We start from the raw sequence: 16,722 nt of genomic DNA on the forward strand, positions 1-16,722 counted from the left end.
GGGTTCAGTTCTGCAAATTCAGAACATTTTTTTTTTTTTAAACTGCACATTTTTGCTGAATATTTTTTAGGAATATCATAACTAAAAACCTAATTTATGAAATAAAAAATAATACATTTTTAACTTTTATTTAATGTTTACAATGCAAGTCAAATTAGACCAGGTAAATTAGTAAGCAAAGCAACTATCCACTAAAAGACAGATACAAAACTGTACAAACTGTACTGTAAACAAATCATAAGAACATTTTAATATTACTATTTATATATCACAGTAATATTACTGAAATTAATTAAAAAACTGAATAAATATAAAGTCAAATACATTTACACCAGTAAATAAGTAGTAAAAACTCTGCGGATTTCTGCATGTGTAGATTTCGTGTGGGCCTAGTCATCAGTAACTATGACTTTGACTTTTTATACTTTCGTACTTTGACTTAAAGTGCACTTATTTTACCCCTTTTTCAAGATTTAGGATTTAGTATTTCGTGTCTCCAGAATGTGTCTGTAAATTTCAGCTTAAAACACCCATCAGATTATTTATTATACCTTTCAGATTATCGAGATTTTCTGCTCTTAACACAATGTAGCTGTTGTTGCCTGTGCCTTTAATGCTAATACTCCTCGCCCACTATTTCCATGTGCCTGTCAGAGTGTGCCTGAGTCAGATATTGTTGGGTGGACCACAGTCCTATGACACGCTGCGGTGGGCCTCAAAATGGGAGGGATTTGGATCCTATTTTAACGTCAGGAAATTTAAAAAAAGAGACGTTTTGTCTTAGATCACCCCAATACGACACACAATACCTGCAAACAGTTCTGTCTAAACAGATTTTCATTATAAGTGCTCTTTAATATTGAAAAGGAAGACTTTATCCTTCTACTGGAGTAATATTTTATAAGGTTATGTGTGCTTTACCTCAAGTACCTAAATTGTGGAATGTGTCCACCTCTGTTTGTGACCAACACATTCTCACTCCCAACTCGTCATATACTGACGCTTGGTCAGGAACCCTCGGCGTAAGTTATTGACGCACAGGGTACCCCTTTAGCGTCACATTTAGACGTGCAGGGATTCCCTATAGAATCTGTACCTGATCCTGAAGCGTCATAGGGAGACGCTGGAGGCTCGTATAATTACCAATAGATGTCAACGCACTTTTTAAAACCTGATTTACGCCTATTATCGCAGTTTTCTTCTTTTAAAAATATGTAATTTTTATTTTGTTCATGAAAAGCGTCTGTAAACTGGGTCGAAACTACTGTATGAATAAACTTCGGTCCACGTGACATCCCTTCACGGTGAGTTTAACGCCGCTCTGCTATTGGTCAAACTGCATCAACGGTGAGTTCGCAGATGAGTTCAACTGTCAACATTAAATAGTATGTTAATGCTGCATAATGTATTTTTATTGGAGATTAGTTGGTGTTTATAAATATTTTATCATTAACTTTATATTTAATGAGTGAAAATATATTCGGTTGTCCAGTTTAGGTTAACTGTAAAACTATACTACTAATAAAACTTTGATTCATTCATATTATTTATTATTTTTTTACTTAAAAAATATTACATTTCAAGTACTAAGTTTAAAAATGTTTTTGGCTGATCTTTCTTCATTTTAAATTATTCATTGAAGTTGGGGTCATTGTATGTGGCGATCTATTTTTTACAGTCTATGCTCGCTATCCCAAGGTTCATTGCGATCCCAAGGTTCACTGCGGTTTTCCACAAGGTACGTAAAAAGTAAATAAAGACGATTTGTTGATAAAGCATGTACTGTAAACTAGCGACGTTATCTAATTACATCAAGTTCATTTATTAAAAACATATTTTTCTCACATATAACGTCATGCATTAGAACAATAAATACATTTTAAGATGAGGAACAGTGTTACCAGATTGTTGTTTTCCACAATAGAATTCGTGCAAAATCTATATATAATATGCAGTATGCAACTCTAATAATACAAATGTATTCGTAATTGTTTCAATATTTAAGAACATCAAGTGTTTCCAAAGGTTAATTGTAAAAACAATTATTTTCCATGCCTTTAAAGGAAAAAAGGCAGAAATTTTGCCCGTCTGAGCACATTTTTAATTTAATTTAATTTTTATTTTAATCTACCACACACACACACACATATGTATATATGTATATATATATATATATATATATATATATATATATATATATATATGTATGTATATATGTATGTATGTATGTATGTATGTATGTATGTATATATATGTATGTATGTATGTATGTATGTATGTATATATATATATATATATATATATATATATATATATATATATATATATATATATATACAGGTGTAAATTATAAGGTGTTCACTGTTCAGATATGAATATTTTTTCTTTGCTCTTTTCAGGTTCTTTAGATTTCTTTAAAAATCCAATTTTGTTTTCTAATAAGCAAAAAGTAAAGCCACTTTACCCATGTCTATATGTTAAATTGAACTTGTCTTTCTCTCTATCTCTGTTAACACATTTGTATTTGTTTAATAATTCTTGTGTCTTTCAGCCTGTTTCTGCCTATCACCATGAGTGATTCCTTGATACTCATATTTATCATCAAGATCTCAATTATAAGCTTAAGTCTTGATGACAACTTGATGATCTGCAGGAAGCACCACCATGTATAGAGGGCCAAGACCACTCTGGAATCAGTCAAGGGTTAGTGAAGTTTTTCATTCCATGTATATGAAATGTCTACATTGTTTAGGCATATATGATTGTATGAGATAAAATGCATTTATTCTTTCACTTCTATTGTAATAACAGAAAGAAACGCATTAGTTTTACTATTACTATTGTTTATGAAAAACATTATAAACTACAGTATAAGCTCACAAAATATTGTGGCCTAACTGTTTAAACTATTTGTTCTGGGTGTTGATTAGTGGCCAATCATTTTTTTTTCTTTTTCAGAAAGTATTTAGTTTTGTCTGATTTTATGACACCTTATAGGCCATCAACTGTCCACATTGGGGTTTAGGAAATTAAACTACTAATGCTGCTTGTCTACTAGTCTTAGGATAAGTTAGAATTGTTATAAATGTTAATTTCTTTGTTGTTTTTATCTGGTACAGCTCATAGGAACTCCAATCTTCCCTACTGTGACAGGGCATTGCTCCAGTGACTGTTGGTGTGTACTTTAATGTTTCCATTAGTCTCTGTATCTGTAGATCTAGGTGACAGTGGGCTAGAGTCAAAATTTGTTTTTATTTAAACTAAGGCATACTGATGGCCTTTTTATCTCAGATTTGGTCATGCAAGTATAAATATATCCTAAAATATTTTTATATTCTTTCCATTGGTGGAAAAGAGTTTGGTATAATTATTTTTAATAGACTGCCAAGTTCTCAGCAGACATTTTTCTGAGATATTCTTGAGTGGGAGTCTGTGCAATACAAGGTGGATAGTATTTGCAAGGAAGAGTCCTTCATCTGTCTTGCTTCCACACTAGATGTACTGCCAATTTAAGTAGATGTGAACCATAAGTATAACCATTTCAAGAATGCACAAGGTACTTTAAACTGTATGTGTTGAAACTAAATTAACAAGAAAACAGCTCTTTGATGTTCACCTAGTAAAATTAGATTAGAAGATAATATTTTGAAGGTTTGTTTACAGCTAAGGATTAAGGATTGACAGGAAGATTTGTGGACTACATCAACTAATGACACTACCTCCAAAGAGTTGCAAAAAGCTGTCCAAAGTTTCAGCACCATCTTTAAGCCCATGATTTTAGTGTGTTTCATGCCTAAGCACATGAGTTTATATCTGAGATAGATGAACTATATGATTATCTTAAACTGATCTACAGGTAAATGCCAAAACTTATTGGTTTACTTATTTGCTTGTTTGTTTGTTTGTTTGTTTTTTTGTATATGTTAACCAGGTGAAATGGAGTGAGGCATACCAGGATATGCCTGGTTTTATTCTTGGGAAGGAGGTTGAACAGTGCAATATTTCTTCTATAGGATTGCAGTGACCAGACATGCTACTGTAACTCTCATGGTCATGTGCTGGAATTAGCAGATATTCAACAATTTGGCCATCTTGCCGACCTATTGATATCAGAAGGTAACGATATCCAGTAGAATTTGTTTTAGTTGTTCAGTAACCTATTTAAATAGTATTGTGATTTTTGATTGCGTATCATTGTAGACCACAACAGCTCTGCAAAGCAAGTTGGAAAACAGAATCCATGAAACTGGCAGTGACCGGAAACCAGTTGGAAGACTTTGGTCTGTGACGTAGAGGAGTGGGCAGAGGGTGAGGAAATTCTTATTAATATTACATGTAGTCATGAAAAATTGTAACTGTTACTATTACTGTCATTTTTTCAGTAGCAGAAGCAAAGACAACAAAAAACAGATATGGCATGGTATGTACACTAGACTTCTGTCAGTGTTGATTCTTTAAAAGTTGACGTATAATCCTTGTTATACAACTTTCTTTTTATAAATATATTTTAGACTCTGCTGACCCAGCAACAAAGAGGAGGGTGTTCAACATCATCCTGCTAGTCAGGATTCTTCAGGAGAAGCAGAGGATTCTTGTGGCAGAGATGGCCAACCACTATAAATACCTTTCAACTCATCCTGGTTCCTTCAAAGAACTTTCCTGCTTGTTTGCTACTGAAAAGTATGTATTTGTATTATTTGGCACAGACATAAGCATAAGGTTACCCAGTCCAAAGGATGTTAATATATTTTTATGTTGTTGTGTTCTTCTTTTAAGATTCGACATGTGGCCTAAACGAAGAGGGGTTAAAAGGTCTATGGATCATCATTCTCAAAAAGCAACAAAATAACTGAGAAATAAACAACAATATGATGGTGCAATCTAAATACCTGCAAGGTACCTGCAAGTTTTGGCTGGAGCAGAGAACATACATTTTTTAAATAAAGCTCCAGCTGATGAGTATGACATTGACTGTGGATTTTCTTTTATTGTAATCTAGAAGAGGATGACCTTAACCCTGAATCTAAAGCATGTAATAAAATCTGTAAAAAAAATAAAATAAAATTTTCATCATCTATAACCAAATTGTTGTCTCTTTTTTTTTTAAATACATAGATATGTACAGTATGTAAGCATTCCTCTAAAATCAATCAGTGTTGTAAATTAAGAGCATTATTGTATGCCCAACTGCTTACAACATATAACGATTTAACGAACTCTATATTAAAATAAAATTATTACATTAAATGACATTAAGAGCTTTTAAAATATTAATTTTATGATACATTTTTATGATAAATTAAATTTTTGCATATACTTGGCCAAAAAATGTACATTATTATGGTCAACTGCTCAGATACCTCCAGTCAATATGTGGCTGAGTCAGGCAACCAGACTTCTACCTCTGAACAAATTAACCTATGATTTACATCAAAGATCTGATGGATCTATTTGGTCCTCATGGATTTTTCTTAAAAAAAAATAATAATAATAATCTCCTTTTATTTTTGTCTTTACTTTGAAACATTTGTATTCATTTGTTAGAATGTCTAACAAAAAACTACTGTACTTGTGAGATAACAGTGCCACTGTTGTTATGCTGAAAATAAAAAATAACTTTGTATAATGTTTTATTGAATGCAAGATAAAAAATAAAATATTTTCCAAGAGATGGATTGCGGCTGGAAGAGCATCTGCTGCATAAAAACATGCTGGAAAAGTTGGCGGTTTATAGAGCTGTGGCGACCCCTGGTTAATAAAGGGACTAAGCCAAAAAGTAAAATAAAATATGTATTTTTTGTAGACATAGAACTTCACAGTAACTTATAAGTACAGCACAGAACTTTTTACTTCTAGTTTAGATAATTTAAAGGTTTGCATATTTATTTTGTTGGTTCATGGCTATGTATTTTTAATCATTTTGAACTATTCACAGCATTTGAAAGGATATCTTATCGTCATTGTTACCTTATTTCTCACTATTTTCATGATTCTTACAATGCAGCAAATCTTAAAATCATTTGATCATAAAGAAAATAATTAACAAATTAACCCACATGCAGGACAAAGACATGATGTGGAATCATTATTTAACACAAAGTTCATCCATTGTCATCAAAACATACTGTTACACAAACAGTTGAAGATTTAGAAAGTAAAAATAATCAGATAAAGAGTGGTTTTCAAACAAATACATGTCTTTAAAAAGGTTATATTTTTAAACATTTACATATTTTAAGAGCTTTTATCCATATTTCAAATAAAGTGAAAACAATTAAACATCACATAATGACCATTAATGAAACACACTTACAGAATTACATCCACACATTTTATTCTGAACTCATAATATTTGTGATGAACATAGATCATTATTGCTAATAACTTGTGATTAAAGAGGATACTAATGTTTAGCTTATTTTTACAGCTTTTTTTTTTTTTACCACAACTGTACATGTGACAATACAATTTCTTGTCCATGTTGAAGATAATACATCTACATATGTTAACTGCCCTTTCACTCAAAGGGGATGAGTAGAGCCCCGTAGAAAAGGAAAAAGTATTCACATTTCAAACGAGAAATGAGTGAGAGAATATCAGCAAGACTATTATCTATGCTATGTTCAATAAATAATGTTGGATATAATAGTCTGGTATATACTGATCGAGTCAATAAAAGCTGTTTAAAAAAATACTCATTGTAAAATAACAAATTTATGTCTGGCATTCATATATGTCATAAATATATACACAATGACCTTATTCAGATAGTCTTTAGTTCATTAAAAATAGTATTTGTTCCATTTTATTACAAAAAGGCTTTAAACTACATTACCCACAATCCTTTGTCGCTGTATAGATGGGACGGGAAAGACATGGCGCTACAAATTGTAGTTCATTGAAAGCTGTAGTTAGGGTTAAGTTTAGGGTTACGATCTTGGTTAATCGGTAACTATTTGAAACACAGCGATAACTCATTGATAAAGGACACTGTTAGTAAAGTGGCAAAGTTGGCAAAACATAGTTAGCAACACGAAGGATCTTTTAATTTGGCTTAGAAGTTATAGTCCAATCACAATGTCGCAATCTACGTCACACTTTGTCTCTATTTGGTAATCTTCCGGTTGAAGGTAGATTATAATAACCTTATAATATAACTTAAATATCAAAATGTGTATTAATATTACATGTTATTTATTGTCTTATTAAAAATACAAATGTATATTTACCGTGAGATTCCTTTGTGGGGGTAACCTGATGTGCAAAATGATCATAGTAAAACCAGATCATAGGCAGTATAGTAAATTTGAAACGAATAATAAAATAATAAAAAAAGCATCATGTTTGAAAACATTTCCAGCATTTCCTGTAACTAAACACTGCGTCCTGTAGGTATACAAATATAAATATGTGTCAAACTTAAATGACAAATATAGTGCCCATTAAATAGTAAAAATAGTAGTTCATTGTAAATGAGTATGCAAATAAACACAATACATTTTTAATGAAACATTTATAATTTATTTATAATGCCACAAAAAAAAAAAAAAAAAATCACGCAAACATGCAAAAACCAAAAATGTATATATATTTATAACAGTTTTTAATGCAATAATATATTACCATACATATATAAATGATTAAAAACAATTATAATTGAAGGAAATTTATATTTTGTATTATCATTATTATATTTGTTTTGTGATATTTATTCATGTCATACATCTGGTATGTCAAGCTCAAGTAAAACTGCACTGCAAAAAATCTTTTAAACGATGCCTTTGGAAATGCCATTATAATAAACAGCTTTCACAACAACAAGAAGTCAAGTTCATGACAAATGCAAATTATGTTTATAATAACAACTTTCTGAACTTAAACATCAAAAGTAGAATAAGTTCAAAACATATTCAAGTATTTACTGAAGAATAGCAAAAACAATTTGTACAAAACACTGAGAACCAAAGTGTGCTTGGTGAGTCCAGGTGTTTATGCTGACTAGACTGTCATATTGCAATCCGGTTAGCATGAGGAGACTTGGGCGTAAAGTGTCAGCAATTCCTGGAGGGCTCCCATGTGTTATTCCAGGTTTTGCCACTGTAAAGTATTAGAAGTGCACAATATCATTACTGAACAAAGAATGAGTGTTAGGTTTCATTTAGAAAGTTCAGTGATATTTATTTATATATGTAAAGTGTCATTAAACCTGGCACTCTTGAATGAACTGTATAATAGGTTAAACATTTTTCAGCATGTTTCCATGTATTCCAAGCAGATCTGTCAGTTCTACAAACTCAGAGATCAGGAAAGTGACTGCACTTCTCATTATGAACACCCTTATCCTTCTCAAACATTTTTATCACCACTGATGTCCACTGCTGTAGTTTTCATTGAAGGGAATGCTGACACAAATTCCAGCAAGTTTTTTTTTAAATAGCAGAATATGGGTATTATTGGGCCAAAACCTTAAAAAGTATAAGATGCAAGATTTGAATCTTGATGAACATATTGTTAATTCACTTCTTGCAGTTGAAAACACACCTCATGTTTGACTCATCAATTATATGAAAACTACTACAGCATACTGTGCTCCACCCTAAAAATATTTCTAAATTATAACAAGCTTATTGTTTTACAAGGCTAAACATTTATTTTATGCCTGCATGATTCACTGCTATTACTGTAACCCATTACACTCTTAACCCAAACTAGTTGACTTTATTAGAAAACTGCATAGAAACATGTTGCCTTAAACCCTTTATGTTTTTACACAAGGTGAAACTAAACAGCCCTCTTTAAATTAACCTAGAACCGTTACAATCTTCTTGGACTTACAGTAATATTTTAATTCAAGTATGGCTGTTAAGTTGTACCCTGTATAAAATGTAAGGGGTTTAAGGCACTGGGTTTCTATACAATTTTCTAGTAAAGTCAACTAGATTGGGTTAAAGGAATAGTTCACTATTTACTCTTCCTCAAGTGGTTGTAAACCTTTTTTTAAAAACTTCCAAGTTACTTTGTGTTGAACATGAAGGAAGTTTTTGAAGAAAGCTGAAAAGCTGAAAACATTGACATGCATAGTAGGAAAAAACAAATACCATGGAAATTAATGTTTGCAGGTTTTCATCTTTCTTTAAAATATAAATTGTGTTTAACTGAAGAAAGCAACTCAGACATATTTGGAAAAAGTGAAGTATGAGTCATTAATGACAGAATTTTTCTTTTTGGGTGAATCTCTTTAAGAGTATACTGAAAGAAATGTCCTACTCCATGTAGCTAACTTCAGCTGCATGTGTAGCCCCATAAGTACTTATCTAGAAATCAAAACAATAATCACGTTAGTCCCATTTTAGGCCTTTTATATCATATTGGCCACAGAATGGACTACTTAGTGTTGCAATAAAAAAATAAAAATAAAACTATGACTTACCACACAATACAAGACAAACAGTAAATTTTCAGCTCTGCCTTTGCTGTACACAAGATGAGGTTCCAGCTTCAACACTGATCTTGAGTGGGGCAGTTGTGCAGCTCTGTGAGGTTGTGACTGTTCAGATGCAGTGCTGTGAAGAGTTCTTTATTAAAAGAAAGTACATTCTTTTAAAAGCTGTACATAATAACAAAGAAAATACAATGATTTTAAATAATGATTAATTCTGAACAAAAACCTTACCCTTAGTCAAGATGAATTCATATGTCAAAAGTTTCTGCATCTAAAATGAATAAAAACATATGTGACATTAGTTAAACACACTAAACTACTAGATACATCAGTACTGCATTAAGCAGTTGTAAAGTAATGTAAGTGTAGTCCAAAATGAGCCTTAATCTGTTTAAGATAATGATTTAAAAAACGTTGCTTGTGTTAAAAACAATCCAGCCACTTGTAATACATATGATCAATGGTAAATTTCTGAGAAGGTGCAAGGTAATCCTTGAGTTTTACCATTGCCATCCTGACTGACATAATATTTGACAAAGAAGACAGCTTGTTGTGCCTCTTTACCACAATTTAGAGATGATAGATTCTTTCTTTTATTAAATAAATTGGTAAAGGCCAAATTATACTTGTAATAGTGTAAGATATTCATTGTGACATACATCAGCTTAAGTTATACTTGAGCTTTTGTTATGTTATATATATATATATATATATATATATATATATATATATATATATATATATATATATATATGTGTGTGTGTGTGTGTGTGTTTTTATATATATATATATATATATATATATATATATATATATATATATATACATATATATATATACATATATATATATATATATATATATATATATATATATATATATATATATATATATATATATATATATATATATGTGTGTGTGTGTGTGTGTGTGTGTGTGTGTGTGTGTGTGTGTGTGTTTTAAGAAAATAATTGTTTTTACAATGTAGCCTTTAAACCTTTGGAAACACTTGATGTTCTTTAATATTAAAACAATTACGAATACATTTGTATTATTAGAGTTGCATACTGCATATTATATATAGATTTTGCACGAATTCTATTGTGGAAAACAACAATCTGGTAACACTGTTCCTCATCTTAAAATGTATTTATTGTTCTAATGCATGACCAACGTTATATGTGAGAAAAATATGTTTTTAATAAATGAACTTGATGTAATTAGATAACGTCGCTAGTTTACAGTACATGCTTTATTAACAAATCGTCTTTATTTGTTTACTTTTTACTTACCTTGTGGAAAACCGCAGTGAACCTTGGGATCGCAATGAACCTTGGGATAGCGAGCATAGACTGTAAAAAATAGATCGCCACATACAATGACCCCAACTTCAATGAATAATTTAAAATGAAAAAAGATCAGCCGAAAACATTTTTAAACTTAGTACTTGAAATGTAATATTTTTTAAAATAAAAAAATAATAAATAATATGAATGAATCAAAGTTTTATTAGTAGTATAGTTTTATAGTTAACCTAAACTGGACAACCGAATATATTTTCACTCATTAAATATAAAGTAAATGATAACATATTTATAAAAACCAACTAATCTCCAATAAAAATACATTATGCAGCATTAACATACTATTTAATGTTGACAGTTGAACTCATCTGCGAACTCACCGTTGATGCAGTTTGACCAATAGCAGAGCGGCGTTAAACTCACCGTGAAGGGATGTCACGTGGACCGAAGTTTATTCATACAGTAGTTTCGACCCAGTTTACAGACGCTTTTCATGAACAAAATAAAAATTACATATTTTTAAAAGAAGAAAACTGCGATAATAGGCGTAAATCAGGTTTTAAAAAGTGCGTTGACATCTATTGGTAATTATACGAGCCTCCAGCGTCTCCCTATGACGCTTCAGGCTCAGGTACAGATTCTATAGGGAATCCCTGCACGTCTAAATGTGACGCTAAAGGGGTACCCTGTGCGTCAATAACTTACGCCGAGGGTTCCTGACCAAGCGTCAGTATATGACGAGTTGGGAGTGAGAATGTGTTGTTGTGACAGACAGACAGACAGACAGTGTCTAAAGGGCAGATGGACCAAAAGTGACAGAGATTAGCTGCTAATCTCAAGTCTAGAGCTCTTTTAGGAGTGAATGTGAACATTATGGAATTATACCTGAAGGTTTAGACAGGATTACACTGAGATTTACAGGATTATGCCACCAGTGAATCAAAGTTCCAAACAAAAGAATAATACAAGCCAAAGCCATTTGCGTTACAGCTTTTGTCTCATCCTCAGACAGACCCACAAACCATTTACTGACCACCGGATGTAATGTTTGAACAACTTCAAATCTCTAATTTGATTGCCTTCCTATTTCCACAGGGTGTTGCTTTTTCCATACATTATGGAACTTGTATACAGTTTAAAGGACTTTTTTTCAATGGAAGTGGCAAAGCAAATGTTCAGCCCACACAGCTGACGAGACTCTGATCAATGGGTTTCATTCAGACTTTAATTAGTGTCATAATGAGAGACCTCCGGTGATTGATTTCCAATGAAACAGGAGGTGTTGTCTCGAATGAGGAGATCAAAGGTAAAAGGTGAAGGGAAACAACTAAAAGAAAGTATAGTGTAATAATACACTGTTGAAATAATAGTTCACCCAAAAATGAAAATTTGCCCTAAACTTGAACTTTTGCTTTTAGCTAAACACAGTCTGAATAGTTTTAAATTGTATTGAAATTTTGTGAAACCTAATTAGCTTATTGAAATTAATTAGAGTATCATAAAAAATTTGTCACTGCTTTTTGAGCATATACATTTTTTTACAACGTGTATAATATGCCTGCTTTCGAACAATCCTATGAGAAAGCTACTGTAATTCCTGTAGTCATATGAGAGAGAGCAGAGGAATGTCCATCATTCACTATGATTAATACTGTTTACATTCTCTCTTCTCCGCTTCAGACAAACAAAGCGTCAGCACAAGGAGATTTCCAGGGTGCCAGTGCAGCTTCTCGGCAGGCTCTGTGGCTCTCCATCCTTTCAATCGTGTTCGGCATCATCACTTACATCTGTGCCATCGCTGCCCTGATCTCCTATTTGTCTGGAAAACCACCTTAAGACTACTGCATTGGTATCTTCTCTCAATTCTTCCAGAAACACACTTCCCTGGTTCTTAATCACACAAACCGCTGCTCTTTACATACTCACATTCATTTACACCTTTGGAAAAGTACAATTGACTTGGAGAGACTTGGTTTTCTGGATATATATATATGTTTCTGGATATATATATATAAAAAAAAAAATATATATATATATATATATATATATATATATATATATATATATATATATATATATATATATATATATTTTTTTTTTTTTTTTTTTTTTGCTGAAATTGCTTTATATGTGTCAAATTATGATTGTGACTAGGGCTGCACAATATGTATATTGTTTTCAAACAGTATATGCTCTAAATTACAATTTTATTTGAAACTTGGAAATGTTATCAGAATAAAACATATATTAATATTTTACTCCACTCCATACCTAATAAATCCAGTAAATCAAAAGAAAAGGGAAACAATTTAGCAAAAATAATGTTACAGTATTTTTCAACTGTACTATTTTATTCTTAAAGGGGTGGTCCAGAGTGTATTTTTGAAGCTTGGCTGTGTTCATGAGATGCAAAGCAATGTGTGCTCATGCTTTATTTGTAGAAAACCTTGTTATTTATTCATGTAACTTACTTTGATTACATACTGCTACTCAGCTAGCAGGAAAATGACCCTCAAGAGGCTCTGATTGGTCAGATAACATAATGTCCTGGGATTCACAGATTGGCTTCACATCATCAAGCTATTCAAGCAATCGCTATTGCACTGTGTAAATACTCAGTCAGATTAGCTGTTAGCTGTATCAGTTTGTACGGAGGACACAGCTGAACCTTACATCAGCTTTCAAAAATAAAATCTGACAAGTGTATTTCACATGTATTTGGAATAAGCATGTGTAAGTAATATGAAACATTAACATGTCTATTGTGAGTGTGTTATTTGAGATGTAGAACGCATGGAAAGTGGCAGCATAAAGACACTGCAGTGCTGCAAACGTTTGTGGGTGTTTACGACGGTTTGACTGATAGAATTTCCCATTGTTTGAATATTTGTTCACGCCCTAGCTATACCAACCATTAACGCTAGAAACTGTGCATGTAATAGATCAATTTAAACATACAAAAATACTTTCAGGCTGTGGCTCACAGTCCACAGCTTCGTCGGTTGGTGGAGTTTTTAGACGAATCCAGCACTGAACTGGGAGAGATTTTAAAAGCTGTCCTTTGTCAAATGCTAGCTATATATATATATATATTTTATTCTCTGGAACATAATTAAAGTAAATTGTAAGCACTTCTTTCTTTGTGTCATGCCGTTTGGAAGCTCAAATACAAAAACAGAAAAAGCTCTGTGAAAAAAACAGTGTTTGGATGCCATTTTAGCTTTCTCTGCTACATTACAGCACTACAGAGCCACTAGCCACGCCCCTTCGCTGCACAGTGTGTATGCGTGTGGTGAATGCCCATAACCTGAAGCAATTATGATCTCACTAGCCCGGGTGTATTTTTTTGTAGTGCTCAAACTTTGTTCGCTGTAGGCTTTGCTTAGCTAACTTTGTAAAATCCAATGTCTCCCTTTGCATTGAACTTTGAACATATTACATTCAGAGATGTTGTTTAAGTTCACACAGCTACATTACACATCAACTAAAGTTTAAAATATGATATCATAGTGGACCTCCCCTTTAAAGGCATAATTCACCTGAAATTAAACGTTTACACCCTCAAGTGGTTACAAATCTTTATAAGTTTCATTCTACTGCTCTACACACAAGATGATATGTTGAAGATTGTTGGAAACCTGTATCAATTGTAGGAAAAACAATTACTATGGATGTCAATTGTTACAAGTTTCAAGTTTCAAGCTTTCTTCTTTTGTGTTCAACAGAACAATTCAACAAGTGAAATATGCTTAAGTGGTGACAAAATATTTAGTTTTGAACAAACTATCACTTTATATCTACATTTGCAAATGTAAAATTATCAAGCTTTCATTCTAATTGGTTGACAGTAAAGGTTGAAGGTTAAAGCGCTGAGACTATATAAAACTACATGTGTTTTGATTATCTCTGGAAGTGGTTGAAGATGGACAATCTCGACATTTTAAAGCTGTCTTTAATGGCATCCACAACATGCATTTTAATAGCAGGTATAAACAGGCTCTGTGCAAGGAACAGTACTGTCCAATTATCTTTCGATATAATATATAATAATAACGTATACAGAGCACACATACTGTACATTAAAAACATTGGCAACACTTTAAAGTACCAATTTCCCATTATTACCTTCTGGTTTCTTTTCTGCCTAATTGGTCATTTATTAGTACTTATTCCACTTGGAAGACCTAACTAAAACAGTCGACTTGGCAGATATTTTTGTATATTTTGATTGTATATTGTGCAGCCCTAGTTGTGTCACCCACATAGGTATTTCTGCTTTTGTATAAATTGACAAGAAAGGGAGAAACTGAGGCCTTAAGGGCTTGTTATAGAAGGTAACTCGACAAGGACATTAAGATCAGGAGATCACAACGGATTCGGCTGCGAAAACTCCAGGACGTGCCCTCAGAGACACATGACTTCAGCAAACTGGGTCATTCTCTATCTGAGCTCTAAAAAATTGGTCATTGAACCACCCTCCAAACTGAAAACAGCACAGTGAAAGACTTCAGAACTCAGTTGGAGATTGCCAAAAACAAGCGCAAGTTCAGACAGATTCTGCAAATATGAGGATGCAAAGCAAGTTTGCACAGACAAAGCTCATAGGCAAATGGGGAAACACACACACATACACACACACACACACACACACACACACACACACACACACACACACATACTGCAGCTTCCACTGAGTCATGCTGTTATGAGAAGCTTGTCCTGCAGGACTCTATTCATAGCTTGATAAATGTAGACTGTCCTTTTTCCCAACTACCATCAAAACTGTATGGAGACGCTTCATAGTCATAATTGTTCATAGTACGCCATACCTGCAAACTCTGGATCAATCCAGAAATCACAAAAAGAGAATTGATCCTTTAAAAAATGTAATAAAAGTCACCATGACTGCCATTTTTGTCTTATTTTTTACCCATATCTAAGATAAGTTAACACATTTCTAATGTTCGAGTGGCAAAATTTAAAGGGTTAGTTCACCCAAAAAGGGACATAAAAATGTAATGTGCCCCTTGATGATCTGAGGACAATGTTTTTACAGGTTTATTTATTACTGCTCTTGGAGTAATTGGAGAGTTGAAGTACCTAAGTCACATGGAATGTTTTGATAATGTTTTTCTTTTCACTCAGATTTAATCTAAAATATTTCAATTTGTGTTGTAAAGATAAATGGTCTAAAAAGGTCTAAAAGGTCTGAGGGGATTTGAACAAGCAATTAATAATAGAATTACAATTTTTAGGTGAAATAACCCTTTAAGATGAAATTGAATTTCTGATCAGAATGTTCTTTTAAAATAAATACTATGAGGAAATCCCACTTGATATAAATTGCTGTGGTAAAATGTTTGTTGTGTAATTTTTTTTTTCTTAATGGGGATTGTGACATTGTTTCACGAATTCTGATTATTACATTATTTGAAAAAAGATGTTTCAGGAGTCTTTCATTGGGTTTAACAGCATTTTTTTTTTTTTTTTACAAGAATTACACTAAAACGTGTTGGTAAATGGAAATCAAATGTGATACATTTTTCAAGAACTGAAACATTATTAAGAACTTACAATAATTTAGGCAGATGTGAATCCCAGCGACTGACTTCATTAGAGTAGTTCTAAAGTTTTAGTTTTGAAATAAGTTGTCGGGTGCAGTTTAGTAAATGTCACAAATTAGTTTCTAAATTCTACATGTATTCCCTTTAAAAGAACTAAACTACTGAATATCATTAGAAACTACCATTAGAATACCATTATACAAAGGTATAATGAAAACCAAATGCCTTCTAAGATTCTATCTAAGGGATAGTTTACTCAAAAATTAAACTGTGGTTCTAAACGTTTATGAGTTTGCTTGTTTTTCTATTTAACCAAAAAAAAAAATATTCTGATAAATGTTGAAAACTGGTAGCCATTGTATATCATAGTAGGAAAAAAGATACTATGGAAGTAAATTGCTACTGGATTATG

At 32.2% G+C, this 16,722-nt stretch overlaps 2 protein-coding genes and 1 long non-coding RNA gene across 5 annotated transcripts in view; 2 read left to right on the forward strand and 1 right to left on the reverse strand.

Moving 5' to 3' along the window:
- Window positions 1–12,739, forward strand: part of tmem91 (transmembrane protein 91) — an 85,258-nt gene extending 72,519 nt beyond the window's left edge. For all 3 annotated transcript variants that reach the window (XM_087293341.1, XM_087293343.1, XM_087293344.1), the window contains exon 4: window positions 12,427–12,739. In XM_087293341.1, the coding sequence (XP_087149467.1) occupies window positions 12,427–12,582 (156 nt within the window). In that variant the 3' untranslated portion in view covers window positions 12,583–12,739. The remainder of the gene's footprint in view (window positions 1–12,426) is intronic.
- clasrp (CLK4-associating serine/arginine rich protein) overlaps window positions 1–16,722 on the forward strand; it is a 777,720-nt gene that overhangs the window by 178,385 nt on the left and 582,613 nt on the right. The window lies entirely within an intron of this gene.
- Window positions 7,949–11,508, reverse strand: LOC147839785 (uncharacterized). The gene is made up of 4 exons (XR_015515161.1): window positions 10,735–11,508; window positions 9,674–9,713; window positions 9,431–9,575; window positions 7,949–8,097 (listed from the first exon to the last, which is right to left on the reverse strand). It is a non-coding gene; the product is annotated as an uncharacterized LOC147839785 (long non-coding RNA).

This window comes from Danio rerio, chromosome 18, assembly GCF_052040795.2.
Source record: "Danio rerio strain M-AB ecotype USA chromosome 18, GRCz13ab, whole genome shotgun sequence".
NCBI lineage: Eukaryota > Metazoa > Chordata > Actinopteri > Cypriniformes > Danionidae > Danio > Danio rerio.